General features: G+C 37.6%; 1 protein-coding gene across 2 annotated transcripts in view; it reads right to left on the minus strand.

The window, feature by feature from the left end:
- Positions 1 to 23,217, minus strand: part of PPIL4 (peptidylprolyl isomerase like 4) — a 33,297-nt gene that overhangs the window by 2,921 nt on the left and 7,159 nt on the right. For both annotated transcript variants that reach the window (XM_059400921.1, XM_059400922.1), the window contains 8 exons: positions 21,458 to 21,600; positions 20,946 to 21,042; positions 20,077 to 20,193; positions 16,161 to 16,285; positions 14,653 to 14,719; positions 10,576 to 10,687; positions 9,177 to 9,273; positions 5,227 to 5,374 (listed from right to left, as the gene is read on the minus strand). In XM_059400921.1, the coding sequence (XP_059256904.1) occupies positions 5,227 to 5,374; positions 9,177 to 9,273; positions 10,576 to 10,687; positions 14,653 to 14,719; positions 16,161 to 16,285; positions 20,077 to 20,193; positions 20,946 to 21,042; positions 21,458 to 21,600 (906 nt within the window). The remainder of the gene's footprint in view (positions 1 to 5,226; positions 5,375 to 9,176; positions 9,274 to 10,575; positions 10,688 to 14,652; positions 14,720 to 16,160; positions 16,286 to 20,076; positions 20,194 to 20,945; positions 21,043 to 21,457; positions 21,601 to 23,217) is intronic.

Raw genomic sequence — 23,217 nt, forward strand, 5'->3', positions numbered from 1 at the left:
GATGAAAGTGAAAATCTGAAATGCACTGAAAGCTTAAAACCTCTCCTACTTGGGGTGCCTGGGTGGCTCAGTTGTTACGCGTCTGCCTTCTGCTTAGGTCATGATTCCAGCATCCTGGGATCGAGTCCCACATTGGGCTCCCTGCTCAGCAGGAAGCCTGCTCCTCTTTATCCTACTCCCTCTGCTTGTGTTCCCTTTCCCTGTCAAATAAATAAAATCTTAAAAAAAAAAAAAAAAAGCCTTTCCTACTTGGAGTATTTTTCGAAGCTACACACTTTAAAGTTTGGCAGTTCTAGGTTCAAAATGGTCTTTGTTATTTAAGAGACGTGTCAAACAAGAAATAATCTTGAGATTAGATTTACCAGGGAAGGTTTCATAGAGAAGTTGGGACTTGAGATTAACCTCAAAGAATGAGTGGGTTTGGCTGTGGATTGGCTGCAAGAAGGCTAATGCATGGAGTGGAAGTGAAAACTGAAAAGGAAGAATCAGCACCATGTGCACAAAGGGGAAAAGGTCAGGAGGCTGGATGAAGCCATATTAGAATACACATTTAAGTGTGTGCTAGCACAGTGCTAAGTATTTCTGGAATACAATATTACCCTCATTCTAGAAAATAAGGAAAGTGAAACTCAAGAGATCTATACAGGGTGGAGAAAATTTAACTGATCAGTCACTTGACATACAAAATTGAAAGGGGATGGTAGAGAACAATGAAAAACCCCATACCTGACTGAATCAATATAATGTTAAAATTCTAGCTCTCTCGTTAAACTATAAAAGGCCACAGGCCTGTGGGGTCAAAATCTTTACATCTAAGGGAAAGGCAATGAATTAGATGAGCTGTCAGCCCTCTCCAGTGCAAACTTTAAAAAATTCTATCATTTTATACCCTTTAGTCGTAAGACAAAATGACAAAAATAGTATGTGGCTTAAAAGGAAAGAAAGAAACACCACAAAATAGCCAATTTATTTATTTTTTTAAGTGGCCAATTTAAAGCAATCACCTTAACCTATCCAATGATTTCATGTAAAGCAGTCCAAAAAAAATCTAAACTAAAAGCTATCCTTGTTCAGGTCTCTAGGACTAAATCAAAGACTTAGTTAAATCTAAATCACTAAAATAACATTAACTGATTAAAATGACAGCAAAAACAGAGTCTCCAGTTATAAGAAAATAGCCACCTATGAAAGCCACAGAGGAGAACTGACTACCAGGATGCATCCTCTCCGCCAGGCAACCCACAGCCCAAAACTCACTTTCCGAAACTCCAGTAAAACCCAAACCTCAACAACATAGTAACCATCTCTGAATTAAGATATGAGGTGGAAAAATTAAACAGAGAAGTTTTCAAATTGAACAGTGAGGCTGTCACTCAATAAAAAACAAAGAACTTGAAGAAATAAGTTAAAACACTCTTAGGAAACTAGGCTCACCAAGCAAAATACCAACAAACAGGAAAACCTGAGCTACATTTGAGGATGAACTAGTACTGAAAATTCCCTTTAAAGAATTATATTTTTGAGACTGAAATCAAAAGGATAAAAACCAGAATAATAAGACAAAAAATTGGGCCCACTAAAATCTTAAATACAGATGCTATTTCATTGGGAAGAAAAAGAAAATTAGTGTACTTGTATTGTTAAATCAAAGTATAAGACAAAAAAAATTTGCTTTGAGGGGAGAAATAAGTTAAGAGATTATTATTTGGAACTTAACAATTTTATAACTGCCAAATAATTTAATATTATTTTTTTTAATTCTAACAACATTCCCCCCAAAGACTACTTAATGGCTTTTACTCCATGCCAAAAAAGAAAAATATTTTCTATTGTAAAGTTTTAAGTAATCAAACAGCAGGATAAAAAAGATGTACAAAAAGAAGGGGGAAACACATACTTAAAATGCAGCCAGATTTTGGATTTTTTAGACCTCTGGTTATTTCAAATACACCAATATGTATCTCACACCTAAATTCACTGAAAATTCTATGTACAAGTACAGGATGAGAAGCCGTAGCTAAAAGCAACACGCGGCACGGTGGTTGGGGGTGATGCAGGGGGTGAGAAAAGGAATTCTAGTGGAAAACGTGTTAAATATTCATAGAAATGTGACGTAGCCACTATTTCAAAAGACTGGGGTGGTCTTAGACTAAACCAATACAGTACAAAAATTAAGAGGGAGACATGCCAGTTAGATCACACTGGAATATTACACTAGGAGACAAATTTTAGTAGGATAGCAACAGAATTTAGGGGAGAAAACTACCAGAATGTACTCCAGGTCAGAGCAATGGCTAGGAGTGCAAGTCTGGATTTACACTGTGGCTCTGCTACTCATCAGCTCTGAAAAACCGGGAAAGTCACTTAAACTCTTCAGTTTTCACCCTGTTGTAAAATGGGGAAAATCGTATCCACTTCACATTGTCAAGCACACAGATGCCACTAGCTGTCACTGAGGCATGTGCGTCTTAGTTGGGAGAACTGAGTAACAGAGTAAAGGTGTGACTTACACGCTTATGGCGGTGCATTAAAGATGGGACTCTTTAAATAGCAAAAAGGCGGGGCGCCTGGGTGGCTCAGTGGGTTAAGCCTCTGCCTTCAGCCCAGGTCATGAACCCAGGGTCCTGGGATCGAGCCCCGCATGCTCTGCTCAGGAGGGAGCCTGCTTCCCCCTCTCTCTCTGCCTGCCTCTCTGCCTACTTGTGAGCTCTATCTGTCAAATAAATAAATAAAATCTTTAAAAATAATAATAATAATAATAAAATAAATAGCAAAAAGGCTGTGGAAAAAGGTCCACAGGCTAACACCAAGGAGTAGGAATACATACTATCTAGAATAGAGGAAACTAAGAATATATATAAAATACAAATCAGCTGAAATTTTTTAAAAGTGAAGAACAATCCATGAAGCACACTGGGCAGTTACCTTGGGGGGCAGAAGAAAGGGGGCAGGGCAGGGACAGAATCTAGGTTCTCTGCACATACCACTTCGTAGATTATACTTTGGAAGCATACAACAAATTTTTATAACTACAAAACACAAAAAATTATTTAAAGCAATCCCTAAATATTGAAAAGAAACAAATTAATTGAAATGAGTCCAGTGAATGGCCTTACCACAGAAACTATTCTGACTTAAAACACAGTAATTTTTAACAGTAAAATAACAGCCAGTGTAGAAAATGTGTGCACACACATACTTCTTCACTTTATCTTAACAACATACCTGTGAGGTAAGTATAATCTCAATTTCACATAAGACTGAAATCGGCGGCTGTGGCTCAGAAAGCTAGTTAGCTTGTGGAGGCCACATCAATGGCTAGTGGTGCAGAAACTTTACACCTCGCTTCTCCGGAGCCAATCCTGCATTTTGCCAACCATACTACATCTCTCCTTCTCTGGGTCTTTGCTTGATGGGCCATTCCCCCATCTTGAATTTTCTCCCTCTCACCTCTGCCTACTAAAATCTCTTTACCCACCACGCCTAGCTCAAAAGTCCTCCCGTGGTAACACAAAAGCAAGGAGCTATCACGTAATTTGCTTTTCATTTAATGGAGAGCCAAAACACAGGCTAGAAATGACTTCTCCCTAAGAGAAAATCAGTTTTCTTTGAGGAATTATTAGTACCATGGTCTCCAAAAATGTATTGTTAGGGCACCTGGGTGGCTAAATCAGTCAACCGTCTGACTTCAACTTCTGCTCAAGTCCTATGTCAGGGTCCTGGGATTAAGCCCCCTGTCAGGCTCTGAGCTCAGTGGGGAGTCTGCTTGTCTCTTTTCCCTCCCCCTGTTGTGATGGTCCTCTCTCTCTCTCTCTCTCTCTCTCTCACACACACACACACACACACAAATAAGTAAATCTTTAAAAATAAAACATGTGGGGCGCCTGGGTGGCTCAGTGGGTTAAGCCTCTGCCTTTGGCTCGGGTAATGATCTCAGGGTCCTGGGATCAAGTCCTGCATCGAGCTCTCTGCTCAGCGGGGAGCCTGCTTCCTCCTCTCTCTCTGCCTGCCTCTCTGCCTACTTGTGATCTCTCTCTGTGTTAAATAAATAAATAAAATCTTTAAAAAAAAAAAAAAAAAGAACAAGTATTGTTCAAGAATACATTTGGGATGATCAAGTTAACTATGAGTGCTCTTTTTATTTCAGATACACAATACGGAAGGGCATAAATGTTTCACAGGTCTTAAAACTTCAAGAGCAGGGCTCCTAAGGAGCTGAGTCAGTTAAGTGTCTGCCTTTGGCTCAGGTCAGGATCCCAAGGTTCTGGGATCGAGCCCCGCATCAGGCTCCCTGCTCAGCAGTGGTGTCTGCTTCTCCCCCTGCCCCTGCTCTCACCTTCTCTTTTTCAAATAAATAAATAAAAATCTTGGGGCACCTGGGTGGTTCACTTGGTTAACCAACTGCCTTTGGCTCAGGCCATGATCTCAGGGTCCTGGGATCGAGGCCTGTATTGGGCTCCCCTGCTCTGCAGGGAACCTGCTTCTCCCTTTGCTTCTGCCTGACACTCCCCCTGCTTGTGCACTCTCTCTCTAATAAATAAGTAAAATCTTTAAAAAATACATAAATGGGGACACCTGGGTGGCTCAGTGGGTTAAAGCCTCTGCCTTCGGCTCAAGTCATGATCCCAGAATCCTAGGATCAAGCCCTGCATCAGACTCTCTGCTCAGCAGAGAGCCTGCTTCCCTTCCTCTCTCTGCCTGCCTCTTGGCCTACTTGTGATCTCTGTCTGCCAAATAAATAAATAAAACCTTTTTAAAAAATCTAATAAATAAATAAATAATTGAAAATAAGTATCTTTTAAAAAATAAAAATAATAAAAAATAAAGGAAAAAAAACTTCAAGAGCTATAAGCACTATCCATAACACTAGGTGATAAGTTAAAATGAGCACTTTTTCAGCACCACATTTGCTTCTGATGAGAGTAAGTAAGTATCCACAGGTTCAGAAATCACTCGTTTCACAATATGGAACTGAATGAAGACAATATTAAGTTACTCTGAAGACATATTAAGTTACTCTGAAGACAATCTTTTACCATTTGTGATCTATATTCTTGAACACTCAAGTCCCTTACCCCAGAGAAACCATTCTATGTACTAGAGTTAGGAACATAACCACCCTGCTCAGAACTATATCCGCACCCCCTATATTATGCCACTAAGAAATAATTTACAGAGGGATGAAATATTTCTCTCTCTCCAGCTAAGGCTGGACATTACAAGTACCTGGTTGGTATTTCTGATTGGCATGTAGTCCTCATCTTCTTTTTCTTCAGAGCAGTGACGAGTTTTCTTCTTGTGTTTTTTACTTGTGTGTGAATGACTTGATTTTGAATCTTCTGCTTGCTCATCTAGCACAAGATCATATTTTGCACTGCAGCAACTAGTTAAGGACAGACATGAGAACTGACACTGATAATATAACAAAACGTAAGAATCTGGTAAACGAAGGAGGCCATGAGGCTAAAGGTAATTTTTTAAAGCAAAAAACACCTCACGAGCATAGAACTTATTTCTGAAACAAAACTACTTCATATTTTCTTTCGGGGAAAAATGGGAAGGACCCTGTCCTGAAGTAAACAATTAACAACTGGCAAGTGAGTGGGCAAAAAAAAACAAAAACAAAAACCAGGGGGCAAAGAAACCTATATTCACAAATGAAAATTTAAGCAGCCATAAAAAATAAGGAAACCTATTTGTCAATAATGAAAAAAACTTAAACTCAGAAAATGAAGTACATGTTTCACTGGAAAAAGTTAAGATATTACAAACCCCAATGACAGAGGAGCTACAGGAGATAAAAGACATTCATGTGACCTCTCTTTTCAAGTACTAGTTAGTTCAATTCTATAGGAGAATATTTAGCAAGGCCTCACAACAGCCATATTTAAATTGAAGGAAGAATTTATAAAAGGTTAAAATAAGTTAAATAAAGGTATACATAACAATTACTTTTTATAACAGAAACTGAGAGTAACAAAAGCCTAGTAATAAAGACATTCTTAAATATACTTCAACAAGATATATTATTACAAAGAAGTTACTAGCAATGATAAATGAATGTTACAAAAACACCCAGAAAATTGACTATGAAAAATTAAATGTGGAAAAAGCTTGAAATAAAAATTGTCTAAACCATATGGTAATCGTAACTTTACAAAACATAAAAGATCAAGATTTGAAAGAAACAATGAGAAAACTATCATTTGTCTAGGTAAACTGTGAGTGGATTTTTTTTTTCTTAGTTGAAGTGTAGCTGACATACAATATTGTGTTAGTTTCAGGTATACAACACAGTGACTCCACATTTATAGACGTGAGTGAATCCTGTCTTAACTTCATATAAATGTGCTATTTTTTTAAGGATTTTTTAATTTTTTATATGACAGACAGAGATCACAAGTAGGCAGAGAGGCAGGCAGAGAAGAGGGGGAAGCAGGCTCCCCACTGAGCAGAGAGCCCGATGCGGGGCTCGATCCCAGGACCCTACGACCATGACCTAAGCTGAAGGCAGAGGCTTACCCCACTCAGCCACCCAGAAGCCCACACATAAATGTGTTATAAAAGTTATGGTAATATGTTTTAATTCAGAGGCATTTTCTCTAATATACTATTATGTTTTGGAATAAGAGAAAATAAAAAACTGTTGCACTCTCTGTTGAAAATAATCTCAAATTATTTGAGGAAGGCTGACAAGGGCCGGAATAGCGGTTTTCAAAAAAAAAACAGCTTTGGAGGAAGCCCAACATGCGAGCTGTTTTAGAGGCATGTGCAACTAGAGGAATGGCGGACACGCTTCCCTCAGGACTAGCATTGTTGGGTCTGTTTTCACAACGCCGAAGCCCTATGCCTTCCTCTGGGACGTCTCACTTCTATGTAACATGGAACAGGCTTGGCTTTTCACAAGATGACTAAAGACAGCCAGTCAGCCTGCACCATATCCTATTCCTACTTCATTATCTCTAACTTCTTTTCTCCTTTATATTACATCACACTGCTTCCAGAGTAGCTTCTGGAGCCTCTCCTTTTCAGGTACGGATCCAACAGCCCTTGCCCAGGATCTCACTTCCTGTGCTGCTGTACACATGCAGCTCCTTCTGTCCAAAATCCATTTAGTGCATCACAGCCAGCATTTTGTAATAAGGTAGAATAGAAAACAGAGAAGATGGCACCTAATAAAAATACCATGGCATTTCTGTTTCAATTATGTGTGTATGTGAATGGCTATTACCTGCTTCCTTCTCTCTCTGCCTGTCTCTCTGCCTACTTGTGATCTCTGCCTGTCAAATAAATAAAATCTTTTTCTTTAAAGATTTTATTTATTTATTTGACAGACAATGATCACAAGTACGCAGAGAGGCAAGCAGAGAGAGAGGAGGAAGCAATCTCCCTGCCAAGCAGAGAGCCCAATGTGCGGCTTAATCCCAGGACCTGAGATCATGACCTAAGCCTAAGGCAGAGGCTTCCATCCACTGAACCACCCAAATTTTAAATAAAATCTTAAAAAAAAAAAAAAAAATCCAGTTGCTCAGTCCTTTTCACATGCTCAAAACCACATGGGGCTAGTAGCTACACTGGAGGGTGGACATATTTTCCACCACTGTAGAAAGTTCTAGTGGATAGTACTGGGCTACAGATTTATTTTCCAACATGCCTGGTTTCTTTAACTTTCAGTAATCTATCACCTTGAATTTAAAACATTTTATGACTACATATTCATTCTTTTCAACCTGGACTACTTACTTCTATGAGAGAAAGACAAAAGACATCGCCTTGTGTTCCTTTTATTTGCCCTACACATCTGCCAGCTGCAGCTATTAATGGTTAGCTTAATTTTTTTTTTTTTACAGATTTTATTTATTTATTTGACAGAGAGAGAGAGAGAGACACTAAGAGAGAACACAAGGAGGCGGAATGGTGAGAGAGGAAGAAGCAGGCTTCCCGCTGAGCAGAGACCCAGATACAGGGCTAGATCCTAGGACCCTGGGATCATGACCTGAGCCGAAGGCAGCAGCTTAACGACTGAGCCACCCAAGCACCCCAGTGGCTAGCCTAAATTTAATTTCAAAGATCTGTTAAATAAATCTCAAGTGTATTCTATCCAGACCTTTTATAATTTTAATATTTCAATCACATCCACCCTACTGTTCATCTTTTTAGACTAAATCTTTGTTCACTGTTTGGTGTGCTTACATGTGAAAGCTTCCTCCTCAGGTCAGTACAATTCAGACTTTATCCACCTCTTATGCCTTACAATGCTTTATGCATTATAGACAGTCAACACATTTTTTAAAATGAGTATATAATAAGTCAACCTGATATTCATCTTTCCTTGATGAATACTTGGAAAAGAAATATCTAAGACAGTGTGGGAAAAGAGAATCCCTAAAACATCAACAGAAATTAGGAAACAAAGAAACCATTTACCAGAAAGAATCACAAAATCATCACTTTCGCAATGTGTAGAGTGATAGATTTATAATGAGAATATCAATGAACAAATTAAAATGACATAATGTAAATAGTATGTCTCATTGATTTTTACTTGTCTCAACCTAAAACTTGGAAGCACCTAAATTAAATGGTCAAGTCAATGGATTTTTTTAATCCTAAAAAACCAACTCTTGCATACAAATATGAGCCTAATAAATATTTGTTGCTGGACTGACAATGTACTAAGCAGAAAGAAGCAACCTAATCATGTAAGAGAACAACAGGATTTTATTAATCTACATATTCACCATCTCCAAAGAAGTTAAATATTATGCAAAAGGTTAACACCAAGAATTTAGCGTACCTATATGAAGAAAATATCTGAGTATGAGAAATTTAAAACATTACAATTATATACAAAATATGAATCTTACCTAAGATTTCAGAGTAAGTGTTAATCTTAACCTAAGAGTAAGGAGGGAAAAGAATTAGGCCAGAGATTTTTTTCAACCCTAACCTTCTTCATACATTAGAGAATATACCAAAGAAAGAAAAGTATATGTAAGATGGTGAAAAAGGACTACAATAATCTAAATGATGTCTTCACAAACCACCAGATTTAGAAACCTTGTCTTCTACAGACTGTGACTTTTTTAACATATTACACAGTACTCTACTGTGTAGATAGATGTACAGAGTAGATAGTCTATCCACAGCAGCTAATTGGTTCTTGTAAAGGATACTCCTGCTTGGGCTTTACTTTATCTTTCAAAACTAAATTAGACGGTTTATCCTGTTCTTTTTCATACTCCTTGAAATCACTCTTGGTATATTTCCCACCTATTTATTAAAGAAAAAAGAAAAAAGACTTAGTAAGAAAACTCAACTAATTTATTGAAGAACAAAAACTAATTTGTAAGGCATACAATATATCAGCTATTTTATAAGTGGCATATATATTGGCAGACAGAAAAAGGCTGAGAAGAAAACAAAAGAATAGTAATTCATTCTCCATTACTATTTTAAAATGAAATCAGATACCCATTTTGCTAAGTAGCTGTACATTGCCACCTAACGATGTGTGTGAGTATTACAACATCAAACTTGAAAATCCTCAATTACGAAGTGAATACATTCACTGGGAAATAACGCAGTATTTAAGTAGAGCCATTAACTCCATGAGAAATTTAGGTCCAAAGGAAACTGAGGGCTTGAGACAGGAGTCTGAGATCTGAGAGGCTTAGAAGTTTGGAATAAGTGAGGCTTTAAACTTCTCTGATCTGTCAAAAGAGACATGGACCAAAATCTCAACAGAGCACCAAGCAGATAGCACAACATCAGGAATGTACATAGATGTTCATTAAAGGGTGTGAAAAGGGAGTGTCCCTCCCAAGTGCCAAAAATGAAATCAACAATCCCTTCAGAAAAACAGGACCTACTGTTACGTCTTGACTGGCCTTCACTGGCAGGGCCAGGAAAAAGCATCCTATGCAGCCCCTCTACTCCCAAGTTGAAAAATATATGTACAAAATATACATACTTCCTTTTTTAAAAGAAAAAGCTATAAATATACATGAAACCTACATGGCAATAAAAATATGAAATAAGAGGAAATTCTAACATAAAGTAAATATATTTGTATGTATGTTCAAAGAATATATGTGGAAAATAATACAAGAACAGATAAGAGCGGTTACCTCTGGGAAGGGAAATTGGAAAGATGAGGGGCAAGAGTGGAAGGGAGAGTTTTTTATACCACCTTTTCAATTTTGTACCATATGACAACTAAAACAAACTTTGAAAAAAACTTAAGAGTTTTGCTCCTAGGAGAACCAAGCCACCACAACCACCAAAATCATTACTTTGCAAATATGCCGCGTTTGCAATGGGTAATTATATTTTTTAACGCAAAGATAGTGAATATATTCACCATCAGCTTAAATACACAAATATACACTCACACACACTCCCCTGGTACCCTAGATTCTTGTTATCAGCTACATGAAACCATAAATGGCAGAAGTTCCATCAATGAACATTTCTCCTAATAAACAGCACTAAGGCAAAGGAGGTACAGCACAAACACACACGCATGCACATACATCCACAGTGAACAGAAACAAAGGAAGCTGAACAACATACCTTTTCCTTTCCATTTAACCTTTGCAACAGACTGGCTAAAATCCACATGTATTCTTCTGTCATCTATAAGTACATTGTCCATTTTGAAGAACGCTTTCTCACAATCTTCTTCCTGATAGTAATTATAAAAACTCAAGCATAAATCTTCATGGGAAAGATTTCTGCAGCGAGAACAAATACTGAAAATACCACACGTGTTGTTATGAACACTAATTTTGAGTGTCTGTCACACCCCAGATGCTGCTGCAAGTTCTGCATCTATGGGCTCAGTTAACTCTGATAACAAGCGTATGAAGTACTACCTACCATTATTGCCATTTTCTTGAAGAGAACACATTGGTTTAGAAAGGTACGGAAGTTGCCAAAGGTCAGCTGGCAAAGGGGAAAGCCACGACTTGAGCTGAGGCAGTGTGACTGTAGTGGACATACATACGTTTACAAACTGTGCTGTCCACGTCCCTTCACAAACCCTTTCATTCAAAACCCGAAAATACTCTGAAAGTTGAAAGCTGTTGTTATAAACTTGGTGTTAAAAATCCATTTGACAACAAAATTGGACCCAACAGAAGACCATGGCCTTGATTTATTCCACTTAGTGTCAATATGCATTAGTTTCAGTGCAGAAATATTCTCTGAATGATTAGAGTGCTGACCCAGAAGAGTATTATATAGTCCATAGACGTGTGTGTACATACACACACATACACACTTCACCTTTCTAAGTTCTGAAAAAACCTGAAATCAGAAACTTAGCTACTCCCAAGGGTGTGGATAATGGACTGTGGGCCAGAGATACCAAGGTCCGTGTTACATAAAGATTCTTCCTGTCAACAACTTCACAAACCCGGTATCTCCATTTCTGACATCTGAAGATTAGAAGTGATGCATTTTAACCCAGCACTGAACAAGTATCTCCTATATTCCTGGAAACATATTCTCTTTTTTTTTTTTTTTTAAGATTTTTATTTATTTGACAAGAGAGAGATCACAAGTAGGCAGAGAGGCAGGCAGAGAGAGAGGGGGAAGCAGGCTTCCCGCTGAGCAGAGAGCCCAATGTGGGCCTTGATCCCAAGTTCCTGAGATCATGACCTGAGCTGAAGGCAGAGGCTTAACCCACTGAGCCACCCAGGCACTCTGGAAACATATTCTTTGGTGGTGTGCTCACAACTTACTGGAGACAGTTCAGAGAAGATTTAAAAAAAAAAACAAACTAGTTATAATTTATTTATTTACCATGTATGTCAAGAGTTAAATGGATTATAAACTGCATAAAGATACAAACCAAGCTTTATTTATCTCTGTACTACATCATTTAGAACATCATCTGGCACATGATAAGCAATCAGCATATTTCTTTTTTTAAGTAACATTTACACCCAACATGGGGCTCAAACTCATGACCCAAGAGTCGCATGCTCTACTGACCAAGCCAGCCAGACATCCCAACAATCAATGCATGCTCGACGAATCTATATACTTGGACAGGCATAACTGCATCACTGCACCACTTCTCTAAAGAGAAAGTTCTCAGATACTTCACACTTATGTAGGCACCTGATTTATGACAAAGATGGCACTGCCAGGCTGTGTGGATAGGAAAACCTTTTTAATAAACTATGAGTCGCCTTGTTATCCAATGTAAGAAAAAATGAAATTTAATATGATACACATAACACTGAAAAATCAACTTACAGATCTAAATGGGAAAGATAATTTCACAGCAAACCTTCTAAAGGTAACACTGGAGAATATTCTCATGTCTGTGGGGTAGGCAAAGCTTTTAAAAACTAGCCGTAAGAAAAATATTGACAAACTGAACTAAAAATCAGAAATTTCTGCTTATCCAAAGCTGCCATTAAAAATGGTAAAAAGGCAAATCTATAGAGAAGATACTTGTAACACATACAACTAAAAAATAAGCTTATATCCAGAAAATGTAAACAATCCTTATAAATCAAGAAAAAGGCATCCAGTCAAAAAGTGGAGCGCCTGCTTTCTCCTCTCTCTGCCTGCCTCTCTGCCTACTTGTGATCTCTGTCTGTCAAATAAATAAATAAAATCTTTTTTTAAAAAAAAGAAAGATTAAAAAGAAAAAAAGAAAAAGACATCCAGGGGCGCCTGGGTGGCTCAGTGAGTTAAAGCCTCTGCCTTCAGCACAGGTTATAATCCCAGAGTCCTGGGATCGAGCCCCGAATTGGGCTCTCTGCTCGGAGGGGAGCCTGCTTCCCGTCCTCTCTCTCTGCCTGCCTCTCTGACTACTTGTGATCTCTGTCTGTCAAATAAATAAATTAATAATAAAAAATAAAAAATTAAGAAAAAGGACATCCAAATGCAATAATCATATGAAAGGAGGCACAACAAGGGAAATGCAAAATAAAGCCATCATTAAGATACCACTACACACTCACTAGAATGGATAAAAATTTAAGACTGATCATACTAAGAACTGGTAAAGATACAAGATGACAGGGACTCTCACACATTGCTAATGGAAGTGAAAATTAGTATAACCACTTTGGAGAAAAAAAAAGTATAACCATTCTGAAAAACTGACTGAAATAATCTACTACACCCACAACTGTCCTATGACCTAGCAATTCACTCATAGGTACATACCCAACAGAAATGCATATATATGTACACCAAAACATATGAAAGAAATGGTTTACAGTAAAACCATTCATAATGACTCAAAACTACAAAGGACCCAAGTGTCCATAACAGTTGAATGGAAATCTAAATTGTTTTAGATTATAATAAAATAAAATACTATATGGCAACAAAAATCCATATACACACAATGAAATATCATGTCAATGGAAATTAACGAAAAAGGTTAATAAAAGCTACATGTAATCGGGGCACCTGGAGGGCTCAGTGGGTTAGAGGCTCTGCCTTTGGCTTGGGTCGTGATCCCAGGGTCCTGGGATCCGGCCCGCATCAGGCTCTCTCCTCGGAGGCGAGTCTGTTTCCCCCTCTCTCTCTCTCTGCCTGCCCCTCTGCCTACTTGTGATCTCTGTCTGTCAAATGAATAAATACAATCTTTAAAAAAAAAAAAAGCTACATGTAACAATATATAAATCTTACAAATATAACACGTAAGCTAAAGATGCTGGAGACAAAAAACACGTACTGTGTTTACATTTATATCAAGTTTAAAATTAGACAAAACAGATCTATGATGTTAGAAGTAGCAGTGATATGGAGGGCCTCTGGAATTCTACTAAGTTTTTTTCTTCGAATCGCAGTGCCTGATATACAGAAGGTATTTGATAAATGTTCTGGAATAACTATCAGTTAGAAGGAACTTCAACTAGATACACATCAGTCCAATGCTGCTTAAAGAAATGACACAGCCTCTGATAGTGGCTAAAAGCAATAAGAACAGAGTCAGACTTTTCTAAATTCAAATCCCAGCTATGACATTCACTAGTGGCATGATTTTAATCAAGTCACATGACTACTATATGTCTCAGTTTACTTATTTGGAAAAGAAGGAAAGTACCTATCTCATCGAGTTGTGAGGGTTAAATGCAGGTCAAAAAGTGTAATGCCTGACTTAAAGAAAGTTATCTGAGTGACATAAGCTATCATTATTATTATAGATACTATTTAATCCAATATTTAAGTTGAATTTATAAGGAGGGTAATGCCTAGAAATAAGAGTTCTAAACAAACTGACAAACACCATAAAATAGGTGGTCAGTGACAGAGCTTGGGTTAATATCTAGAACTTTATACTCAGCCCAGTTCTCTATTACTCAATTATGGATCTACATAAACAATGCTGAAAAATCACTTATACAATGTGAAGGACTTCACCTAAAACTTTAAAGTTTCAAAGACACATAAACTCAGACTGCACCTGATCCTCATGTAAAGGTATACATATTAACACCCAAAGATGTTGAATTTACCCTCTATTTGAATATATAAAATTATCTTTCTTGGGTGCCTAGAGAAAGGTTAAACTAATTTTCTAATTTCAGAGACAATGGAGTTCTATAATTTTTCACATTTTAACGCTATATAAGAACAAAATAAATATAAACTTAAAGTATATATATTATGACCTACCTTTTCAAATTCAATAAAAGCATAACAGAGGGATTCTCCTGTCTTCCAATCCCGAATAACTTCACAACTGAAAAAGTTTGGAAAAAGTGACTTTTAAAGAAAAATCATTCACTTTTACTCTTCAAAAGTGAAGAACAAAATAAGCCAGTAATTAAAAGTCAAAGTTAGGGGGTGCCTAAGTGGCTCAGTCAAGCATCTGCCCTTGGCTCAGGTCATGATCCCAGGGTCCTGCTCAGTAGGGTGTCTGCTTCTCCCTCTGCCTCTCTTTCTTTCACACAAATAAATCAATCAACAAATAATCCTTTAAAAAATATATCCTCAAAAAATAACCTTTCATGGGGGCACTTGGGTGGCTCAGTTGGTTAAGTGACTGTGTTAGGCTCAGGTCATGATCCCAGGGTCCTGGGATCAAGTCCTGTATCCGGCTCCTAGCTCAGCAGGGAGCCTGCTTCTCCCTCTGCCCAGTGTTCCCCCTGCTCATTCTCTCTCCCTGACAAATAAATAAATAAAATCTTAAAAAAAAAACACAAAACCTCATAAAAAAAAAGTCAAACCATGGAACTATATTCCTCCAAATTTCTTCAATAACAATTAAAAGAAAATAGTTCACTGGTATAGTAACAAAATTATCTCAATTCTCCTCTAAATGCCCAATCTTGGCCTACAGTCCTCAATTTCTAATGCACTGAAGAAAGTATAAGATAAAATTATTTACTTCCCTGTGCCAAAAGTAAACCCCTGCTAAAAAACCCTTCAAGTCATAATTCACTTCTGGTCCAAATGTAGATGAATTATAGAATACCTAATGTTACTACAAAATAATGTAGGCACATTCATACATATATACATGTTTAATAAGTTTATGCTTTGTAGTTTTTGAATTTTAATATAAATCAAGCTTAAATTCCACCCTTAAGTATAGCTATTAGACTTCAATCAAGTAAAAGAGCCAATAAGATGGGAATTGAAAACCATGCAGCTTGTCCATTTTCTCACATATCGTAAGTCTCGTTTTATTTTATTTTTTTAAGATTTTATTTATTTATTTGACAAAGAGATGGAAAGTACAAGCAGGGGAAGCAGCAGGGAAAGGAAGAAGCAGCCTCCTGCTGAACAGATAGCCCGATGTCGGGCTCGATCCGAGAACCATGCAAGACCTGAGCCGAAGGCAGACATTTAACCAACTGAGCCACCCAGGCGCCCCATAAGTCTCATTTTAAAAACATGAAATGAGGAGAACTGTTCCATTCACTTCTTGTTTTAAAGCAAAAATGTGTGTGTTGGAAGTGGGACAATCAGTCAATTATGTGTGTGTGTATATATATGTACTTATGTATATATATTTGTATGTACACACATATACACATATACATACATATTTTTCTTCCCCACTGTAAAAAGATTTATCTGTAAAATCCATCACTACAAAATTCACAGATTCATCAAAAAATGTTCTTAGAAAATCACCAATACCTAGCTTTTCTAAAATCTCTAACTCTAGAGATTACCTTCTTATTGGTCCAAATCTTGAGAATATTATCTCCAGATCTTCATCAGTGGTCACCGGATTCAGTTTACACACAAACAGCACATTTTCTGGAGGTTTAATATCTGCATCAGGTAGGTCTCCCACCTAAATCATAAGTAAACAAAAATTTAAATCAATTCCTTTGTTGTTTCTTTTCTAAATACCCTATCTAGCCCAAAATGCTGATTTCTCTAAACAGCTAAATTTATATTAGAAATCTACTACAGAAAAAAATTTTTTTTTTAATTTTAAAAATTAAAAAAAAAAGAAATCTACTACAGGCTTAGTAAAAGAAATCTAAGTATGATTTCAAGGGACACCTGGGTGGCTCAGTGGGTTAAAGCCTCTGCCTTTGGCTCGGGTCATGATCCCAGGGTCCTGAGCTTCCCCCTCTCTCTCTGCCCGCCTCTCTGCCTACTTGTGATCTCTGTCAAATAAATAAAATCTTTTAGGGGCACCTGGGTGGCTCAGTGGGTTGAGCCTCTGCCTTCAGCTCAGGTCATGATCTCAGGGTCCTGGGATCGAGCCCCACATCGGGCTCTCTGCTCAGCAGAGAGCCTGTTTCCCTTCCTTTCTCTCTGCCTGCCTCTCTGCTTACTTGTGATCTCTTTACTGATTTGCTCTATTGGACATAGATTATTATCTCTTTTTAAAATTTATTTATTTATTATTTATTATTTTTTTAAAGATTTCATCTATTTATCAGAGAGAGAGAGAGTGAGAGCACAGGTAGACAGAGGCAGAGGGAGAAGCAGGCTCCCCGCCGAGCAAGGAGCCCCATGCGGGACTTGATCCCAGGATGCTGGGATCATGACCCGAGCCGAAGGCAGCTGCCCAACCAACTGAGCCACCCAGGCGTCCCTATTATCTGAAAAGCACCTATAATACTACATCTAAAGGAAGCACAAAAGGAAAAACAAAAAAAGGTTATTGAGTTAAAAAAGAATTAGCTACACTACTTAGTCAAAAGTAACTTTAAAATACTATAAGGGGGGCACCTGGCTGGCTCAGTCAGTGGGACATGTAACTCCTGATATTGGAGTTCTAAGTTTGAGCCACACACTGGGTGTAGAGATTACTTAAAAATAAAACCTTAGGGATGCCTGCATGGCTCAGTCAGTTAAGCGTCCGACTTTTGATCTAAGCTCAGGTCTTGATCTCAGGGTCATGAGTTCAAGCCCCACATTAAAAATATAATAATGATAAAAATTTAAAAATAAAAACAGAAGATAGGGGGCACCTGTCTCACTCAGGTGGTAGACATATGACTCTCAATCTCATGGTCGTGAGTTCAAGTCTCATGGCTGGGCACAGAACTTACTTCAAAAAAGAAAATGGCAGTACCCAGCTGGTTTAGTCAGAGGAATATATGACTCTTGATCTTACAGTAATGAGTTCAAGCCCCAAGATTACTTATATAAACAAAACTTAAAAGGAAAAAAAAAAGATGAAACCTATTAATACTGAATATCAAAACAACACAGGATCACCTATTAGAATGGCTAAAAATCCAAAACACCGACAACACCAAATGCTGACAAGGATGTTGATCAACAGGAACTCTCAATCAATTTTTTTTTAAAGATTTTAATTATTTTTCAGAGAGCGAGAGAGCACATGCACACAAGCAGTGGGAGTGGGAGGCAGGAAGAGAAGCAGGCTCCCTGCTGTACAAGAAGCCAGATGGGGGACTTAATCCCAGGACCTTGGGATCATGACCTGAACCTAAGACAGATGCTTAGCCAACTGAGCCACCTAGGCATCCCTGGAACTCTCAATCATTACTAGTGGGAATACAAAACGGACAGCCAGTTTGGAAGACAAGCTTGGCAGTTTCTTAAAAAGATAAACAATCTTACCATAAATTCCAGTAATTGCACCTTTAGATATTTATCCAAATGAGTTAAAACATCTATCTATACAAAAACCTGCATACAAAAGTTTATTGCAGCTTTAGTCATACTTGCCAAAACTTGGAAGCAATCAAGACATTTTTTAATAGGTAAATGGATAAACAAACTGTGGTACATCCAAACAATGGAATACAATTTTGTGATCAAAAGAAATTAGCTATCAAGCCACAAAAAGACATGGAGGAAAGTTAAATGCATATGGCTAAGTGGAAGAAGTCAATCTTAAAAGGCTATATACTGTATGATTCCAACAGTATGACATTCTGGAAAACACACAAGTATGCAGACAATAAAAAGATCAGTGGGGGTTCCCGGGGGCTCAGTCGGTTAAGCATCTGCCTTCAGCTCAGATCACAATCCCGAGTCCTGGGATCAAGTACTGCATCAGGCTCCTTGCTCAGCAGGGAGACTGCTTCTGTCCTCTGCCTCTGTCTCTCCCTGATAATCTTGTCCCCACTCCACCCCACCCCAAATGAATACATAAAATCTTTAAATAAACAAAAATAAAACAATACAAAACAAAAGATCAGTGGTGGGGCGCCTGGGTGGCTCAGTGGGTTAATAAGCCTCTGCCTTCAGCTCAGGTCATGATCCCAGGGTCCTGGGATCGAGCCCCACATCGGGCTCTCTGCTCAGCAGAGAGCCTGTTTCCCTTCCTTTCTCTCTGCCTGCCTCTCTGCTTACTTGTGATCTCTTGTCTGTCAAATAAATAAATAAAATCTTTAAAAAAAAAAAAAAGATCAGTGGTTGCCAGGGGTTCAGGCAGGGAGAGATGAATACACAGGGATTTTTAGGGCAGTGAAACTACGCTCTATGATACTATAATGGTAGATATATATCATTATACATTTCTCAAAACCCACAGAATGTATACAAAGAATAAAACTTAATGTAAATTATGGACTTTACTTAATAATATATCGATACTGGCTTACCAACTGTACCACACTAATGCAAGATGTTAATAAGAAAACTGTTGGGGAGGGGTAGAGAGCTACCCAGGAATTCTCTATACTTTCTGTTCAATTTTTTTTTATAAACCTAAAACAGTGGGGCACCTAGGTACCTTAGTAGGTTAATTAAGCATCTGCTTTCAGCTCAGGTCATGATCCCAGAGTCCCACAATTGAGCCCCATATCTGGCTCCCTGCTCAGCATGGAGTCTGCTTTTCCCTCTCCCTCCGTCCCTCCCCCTGCTCCTGTTCTCTCTCTCTCAAATAAATAAATAAAATATTTTAAATACATAAATAAATAAACCTAAAATAGCTCTAAAAAAAATAAAGTTTTATTTATTTATTTGACAGAGATCACAAGTAGGCAGAGAGGTAGGCAGAGAGAAAAAGGAGGAAGCAGGCTCCCTATGGAGCAGAGAGCCCCATGTGGGGCTCCATCTCAGGAACCTGGGACCATGACCTGAGCCAAAGGCAGAGCTTTAACCCACTGAGCTCCCAATTCTTTTGGGTGCCCCAAAAGAATTATTCTTTAAATAATATTTGGTCTAATAAACACTCTTCAAAAATGAGATGAATATAAACAACTGAAATTCAATGAATATTTGTAAATTGTACATCCACTACTCATCTTTTAAAAAGGCACTTGGCACTATATTGATTTTGGAACCAAATTTGTTTACTATCACGTATTATGTCATATAAAATTTAATCCAGAAAAAAAAATCTTAAATTTTTATTACTCTATCAAAGAGCCAAAAATAGGGATGCCTGGGTGGCTCAGCTGAATGAGCATCCAACTCTTAATTTCAGCTTGAGTCATTATGTCAGGGTTGGGGATCAAGCCCCACATTGGGCTCTATGCTGTGTGTGAAACCTGCTTGAGATTCTTTTCCCCTCTCTTTCCCCAAAGTCCTGCCCTCTCCCTATCTTAAAAAAAAAAAAGAAAAAAAAAGAGCCAAAAGTAAACTCATAATGAGTTATATATGAAATAAACTGCAGAACAACTATCTGAACAAAGATAATCATCTTACCATTTCTAATAGAATAGCTTGAGTTTTGGCCTCTTTTTCCGCCTTTATTTCTTCCACTTCTTCAGCTGATCTTCCTTTGAAATCATCAATTTCTTCATCTGCTCCTATTCGACCACTCTGTAAAGGCAGAAGTTACTTAAACATATAGTGAAAAAATGGAAAAATCTGACAAACATGGGAGATGTGATGCTTTATCCTTAGTTCCATCAAATGTGTTAGAACAGAAACTGAAACTTACAAGCCTCCGAAAATTGACTGAAATTAATTTGATAATATGAGCCAGACGAAGCTTCTAATTTATTGTTAAATCAAGATAAGCATTATAAAGAAACTATCTGGTATCCAACTCAGTGCTGAATGCAGAAAATAAATGATCTTAAAAATTAAGCACCAAATCCCAACTATGAAGATCAATTCAGCTTTGAGAAAGCTTCATAAACAGAAACTTATACCTTAAAAAATCTGAAGGGAAAGTCTGCATTATTCCACAAAAATTTCTGGGTTCTAGCATGGCTCCAGAGTATTCTCAGCTGAAAAGCTCCCTTACAAGATAATAGTTTACCTTAGCCTTAAAGCTACACTCCTAGAGTTAAAAGACAAGAAAAAACATTTTTGCAAGGTATTTACATAAGCTTTCAGAGCTAAGGCTCTTCTAGTGGAACAGAAATTGAAAAAAGGAAATTAGGGATATGAAAAGATAGCTAGAAAAATGAGTATCTCTATGGAAGGGAAAAAGAATGCTAAACTTGTCCTAGTAGAACTGATCAAGAAAGACAGTCATTCTGAAGAAGTTTTAATAGACTAAAAAGCAAAATCTATGCAAAGCATTAATATGCATGTACATTCAATCACAAGAGGACTCTACTTACATCTAGCTGTTCCCTCGTAGGTTCTGGTGACCGATCAGGAATTAATAAATCAGGAGGGTCATCAAATGGATCGTCTAAAATCACTGTATGATTTATCCTTACAAAATAAAACCGGGCCAAAGGTTACATTTGCATTATTTCAGAATCCATGTTTTACTTTTTATAAAGATTATAACAAATGTCTTAAGTATTTCTAATGCCCCCAAATCAGAGGCATTTAAATTTTAATGCACAAGTATGTGTTACTAGAGTATACTTTCACAATTAGTGTTACTGTTTCTCATTGTTCGATATTAGATTTACTACTCTGCATTACTCTAAAAATGTTTCTAATATCAATATATCTAACTCTAGGTATTTCTGCCATATTTTTCAATAATACACATTTTTAAAAACTAAATTAAGGATTAATAATTCTCCCAACATAAGCAATTATAAATAATTAGTAAAAGTATAAAAATACAAAAGGTCTTTTTTACTTTATGAATAGTACACCAGGATAGCAACCACACCTGATATCTTGATATGGTACAAAGTCCTTGTCAACAAAGGTCTCATTAATTTTCTTAATTATGTCCATGCCTTCTGTCACCTCACCAAACACTGTATGAACACCATCAAGGTAATCTAGATTATCTCCTGTGGTAATAAGAAACTGAATAGAAAAACATAGAAAAATATACACACACATATATATATATATAATCTGTAATTCAAACTGAAATCAGTTTCAGACTGACAAAAATACACAAAAGCAATACTCTACATTCACTGCATGGATTCTTACCCACTTGGTACTAGTACTAATTAAAAAGTACAAGCTTATATGTAAAATATCAATACACACATAGATGCTTCCCTGATTCTTAAAAATACTTGGGCAAGGGGCACCTGGATGGCTCAGTGGGTTAAGACTCTGCCTTCAGCTCAGGTCATGATCCCAGTGTCCTGGGATCCAGCCCCACGTCGGGCTTTCTGCTCAGCGGGGAGCCTGCTTCCCTCTCTCTCTCTACCTGCCTCTCTGCCTACTTGTGATCTCTGTCTGTCAAATAAATAAATAAATAAATAAAATCTTTAAAAAAAAAAAGTTTCCTTCTCTACAATAAAATAAAATAAAATACAGTACTTGGGCAAACCAAAGCTCAGTTTCTTCACATGTGAACTGTGAGGGGAAAAAAATGGGTTGTTGTCAGGATTAGACAATGAATGGAAGATTCTCAACATGATCTGTTTTGAAGTAATAAATACCAAAAGAAAACAGACCACAATGTGGACATTGATGATCCATGGATAGTAGAATGTGGATAATGTTATTTTTCTCCCATGTACTTTTCTCTATTTTCTGAACTCCTGACACTGGACATGACTTACATTTAAAAGAACAAAGTTCGGGTGACTGGGTGGCTCAATTGGTTAAGCATCTGACTCTTGATTTCAGCTCAGGCCATGATCTCAATGTTGTGAGATCGAGCCCTGAGTCAGACTCTGTGCTGGACATGGAGCCTGCATGGATTCTCTCTCTCCCTCTGACCCTCCCTCTCTAATAAAAAAAAATATAACTAACTAAATAAATTTTTTAAAAAGAACAAAGTAATTTCTTTAAAAGATTTTATTTGTAAGTAATCTCTACACCCAGCATGGGGCTCAAACTCACCCCCGAGGAGTCACACATTTTACGGACTGAGCCAGCTAGGCACCCAGCAAAATAACTTCTTTATATAGAAAAATATACAGTATATTTTTCTTCTAACAACTATCTTTGAAATTCTTTTTTTTTTTTTTAAGGATTTTATTTATTTGACAGACAGAGATCACAAGCAGGCAGAGAGGCAGGCAGAGAGAGAGAGGGGGAAGCAGGCTTCCCGCTGAGCAGAGAGCCTGATGTGGGGTTCGATCCCAAGTCCCTGAGATCATGACCTGAGCCGAACGCAGAGGCTTTAACCCACTGAGCCACCCAGGCGCCCCTAAAATTCTCTTCTTATTGGATAGTTTAAAAAGATACCTTGTGGCGCTTTCCAGTCCTTCATTTTAAAACAAAACTCATCTTGGGGTGCCTGGGTGGCTCAGTCAATTAAGTCACTGCCTTCAGCTCAGGTCATGGTCCCAGGGTCCTGGGACTGAGCTCTGCATTGGGCTCCCTGCTCAGCAGGGAGTCTGCTGTCCCTTGCCCCTCCCCTTGCTCATGCTCTCTCTCTCTCAAATAAATAAAATCTTTAAAAAAATATTCTCTACATAAAAAAATAATAATAAAAATATTAAAAACTCATCTTCT

The sequence above is a fragment of the Mustela nigripes genome, chromosome 5, assembly GCF_022355385.1.
Source record: "Mustela nigripes isolate SB6536 chromosome 5, MUSNIG.SB6536, whole genome shotgun sequence".
NCBI classification, from domain to species: domain Eukaryota; kingdom Metazoa; phylum Chordata; class Mammalia; order Carnivora; family Mustelidae; genus Mustela; species Mustela nigripes.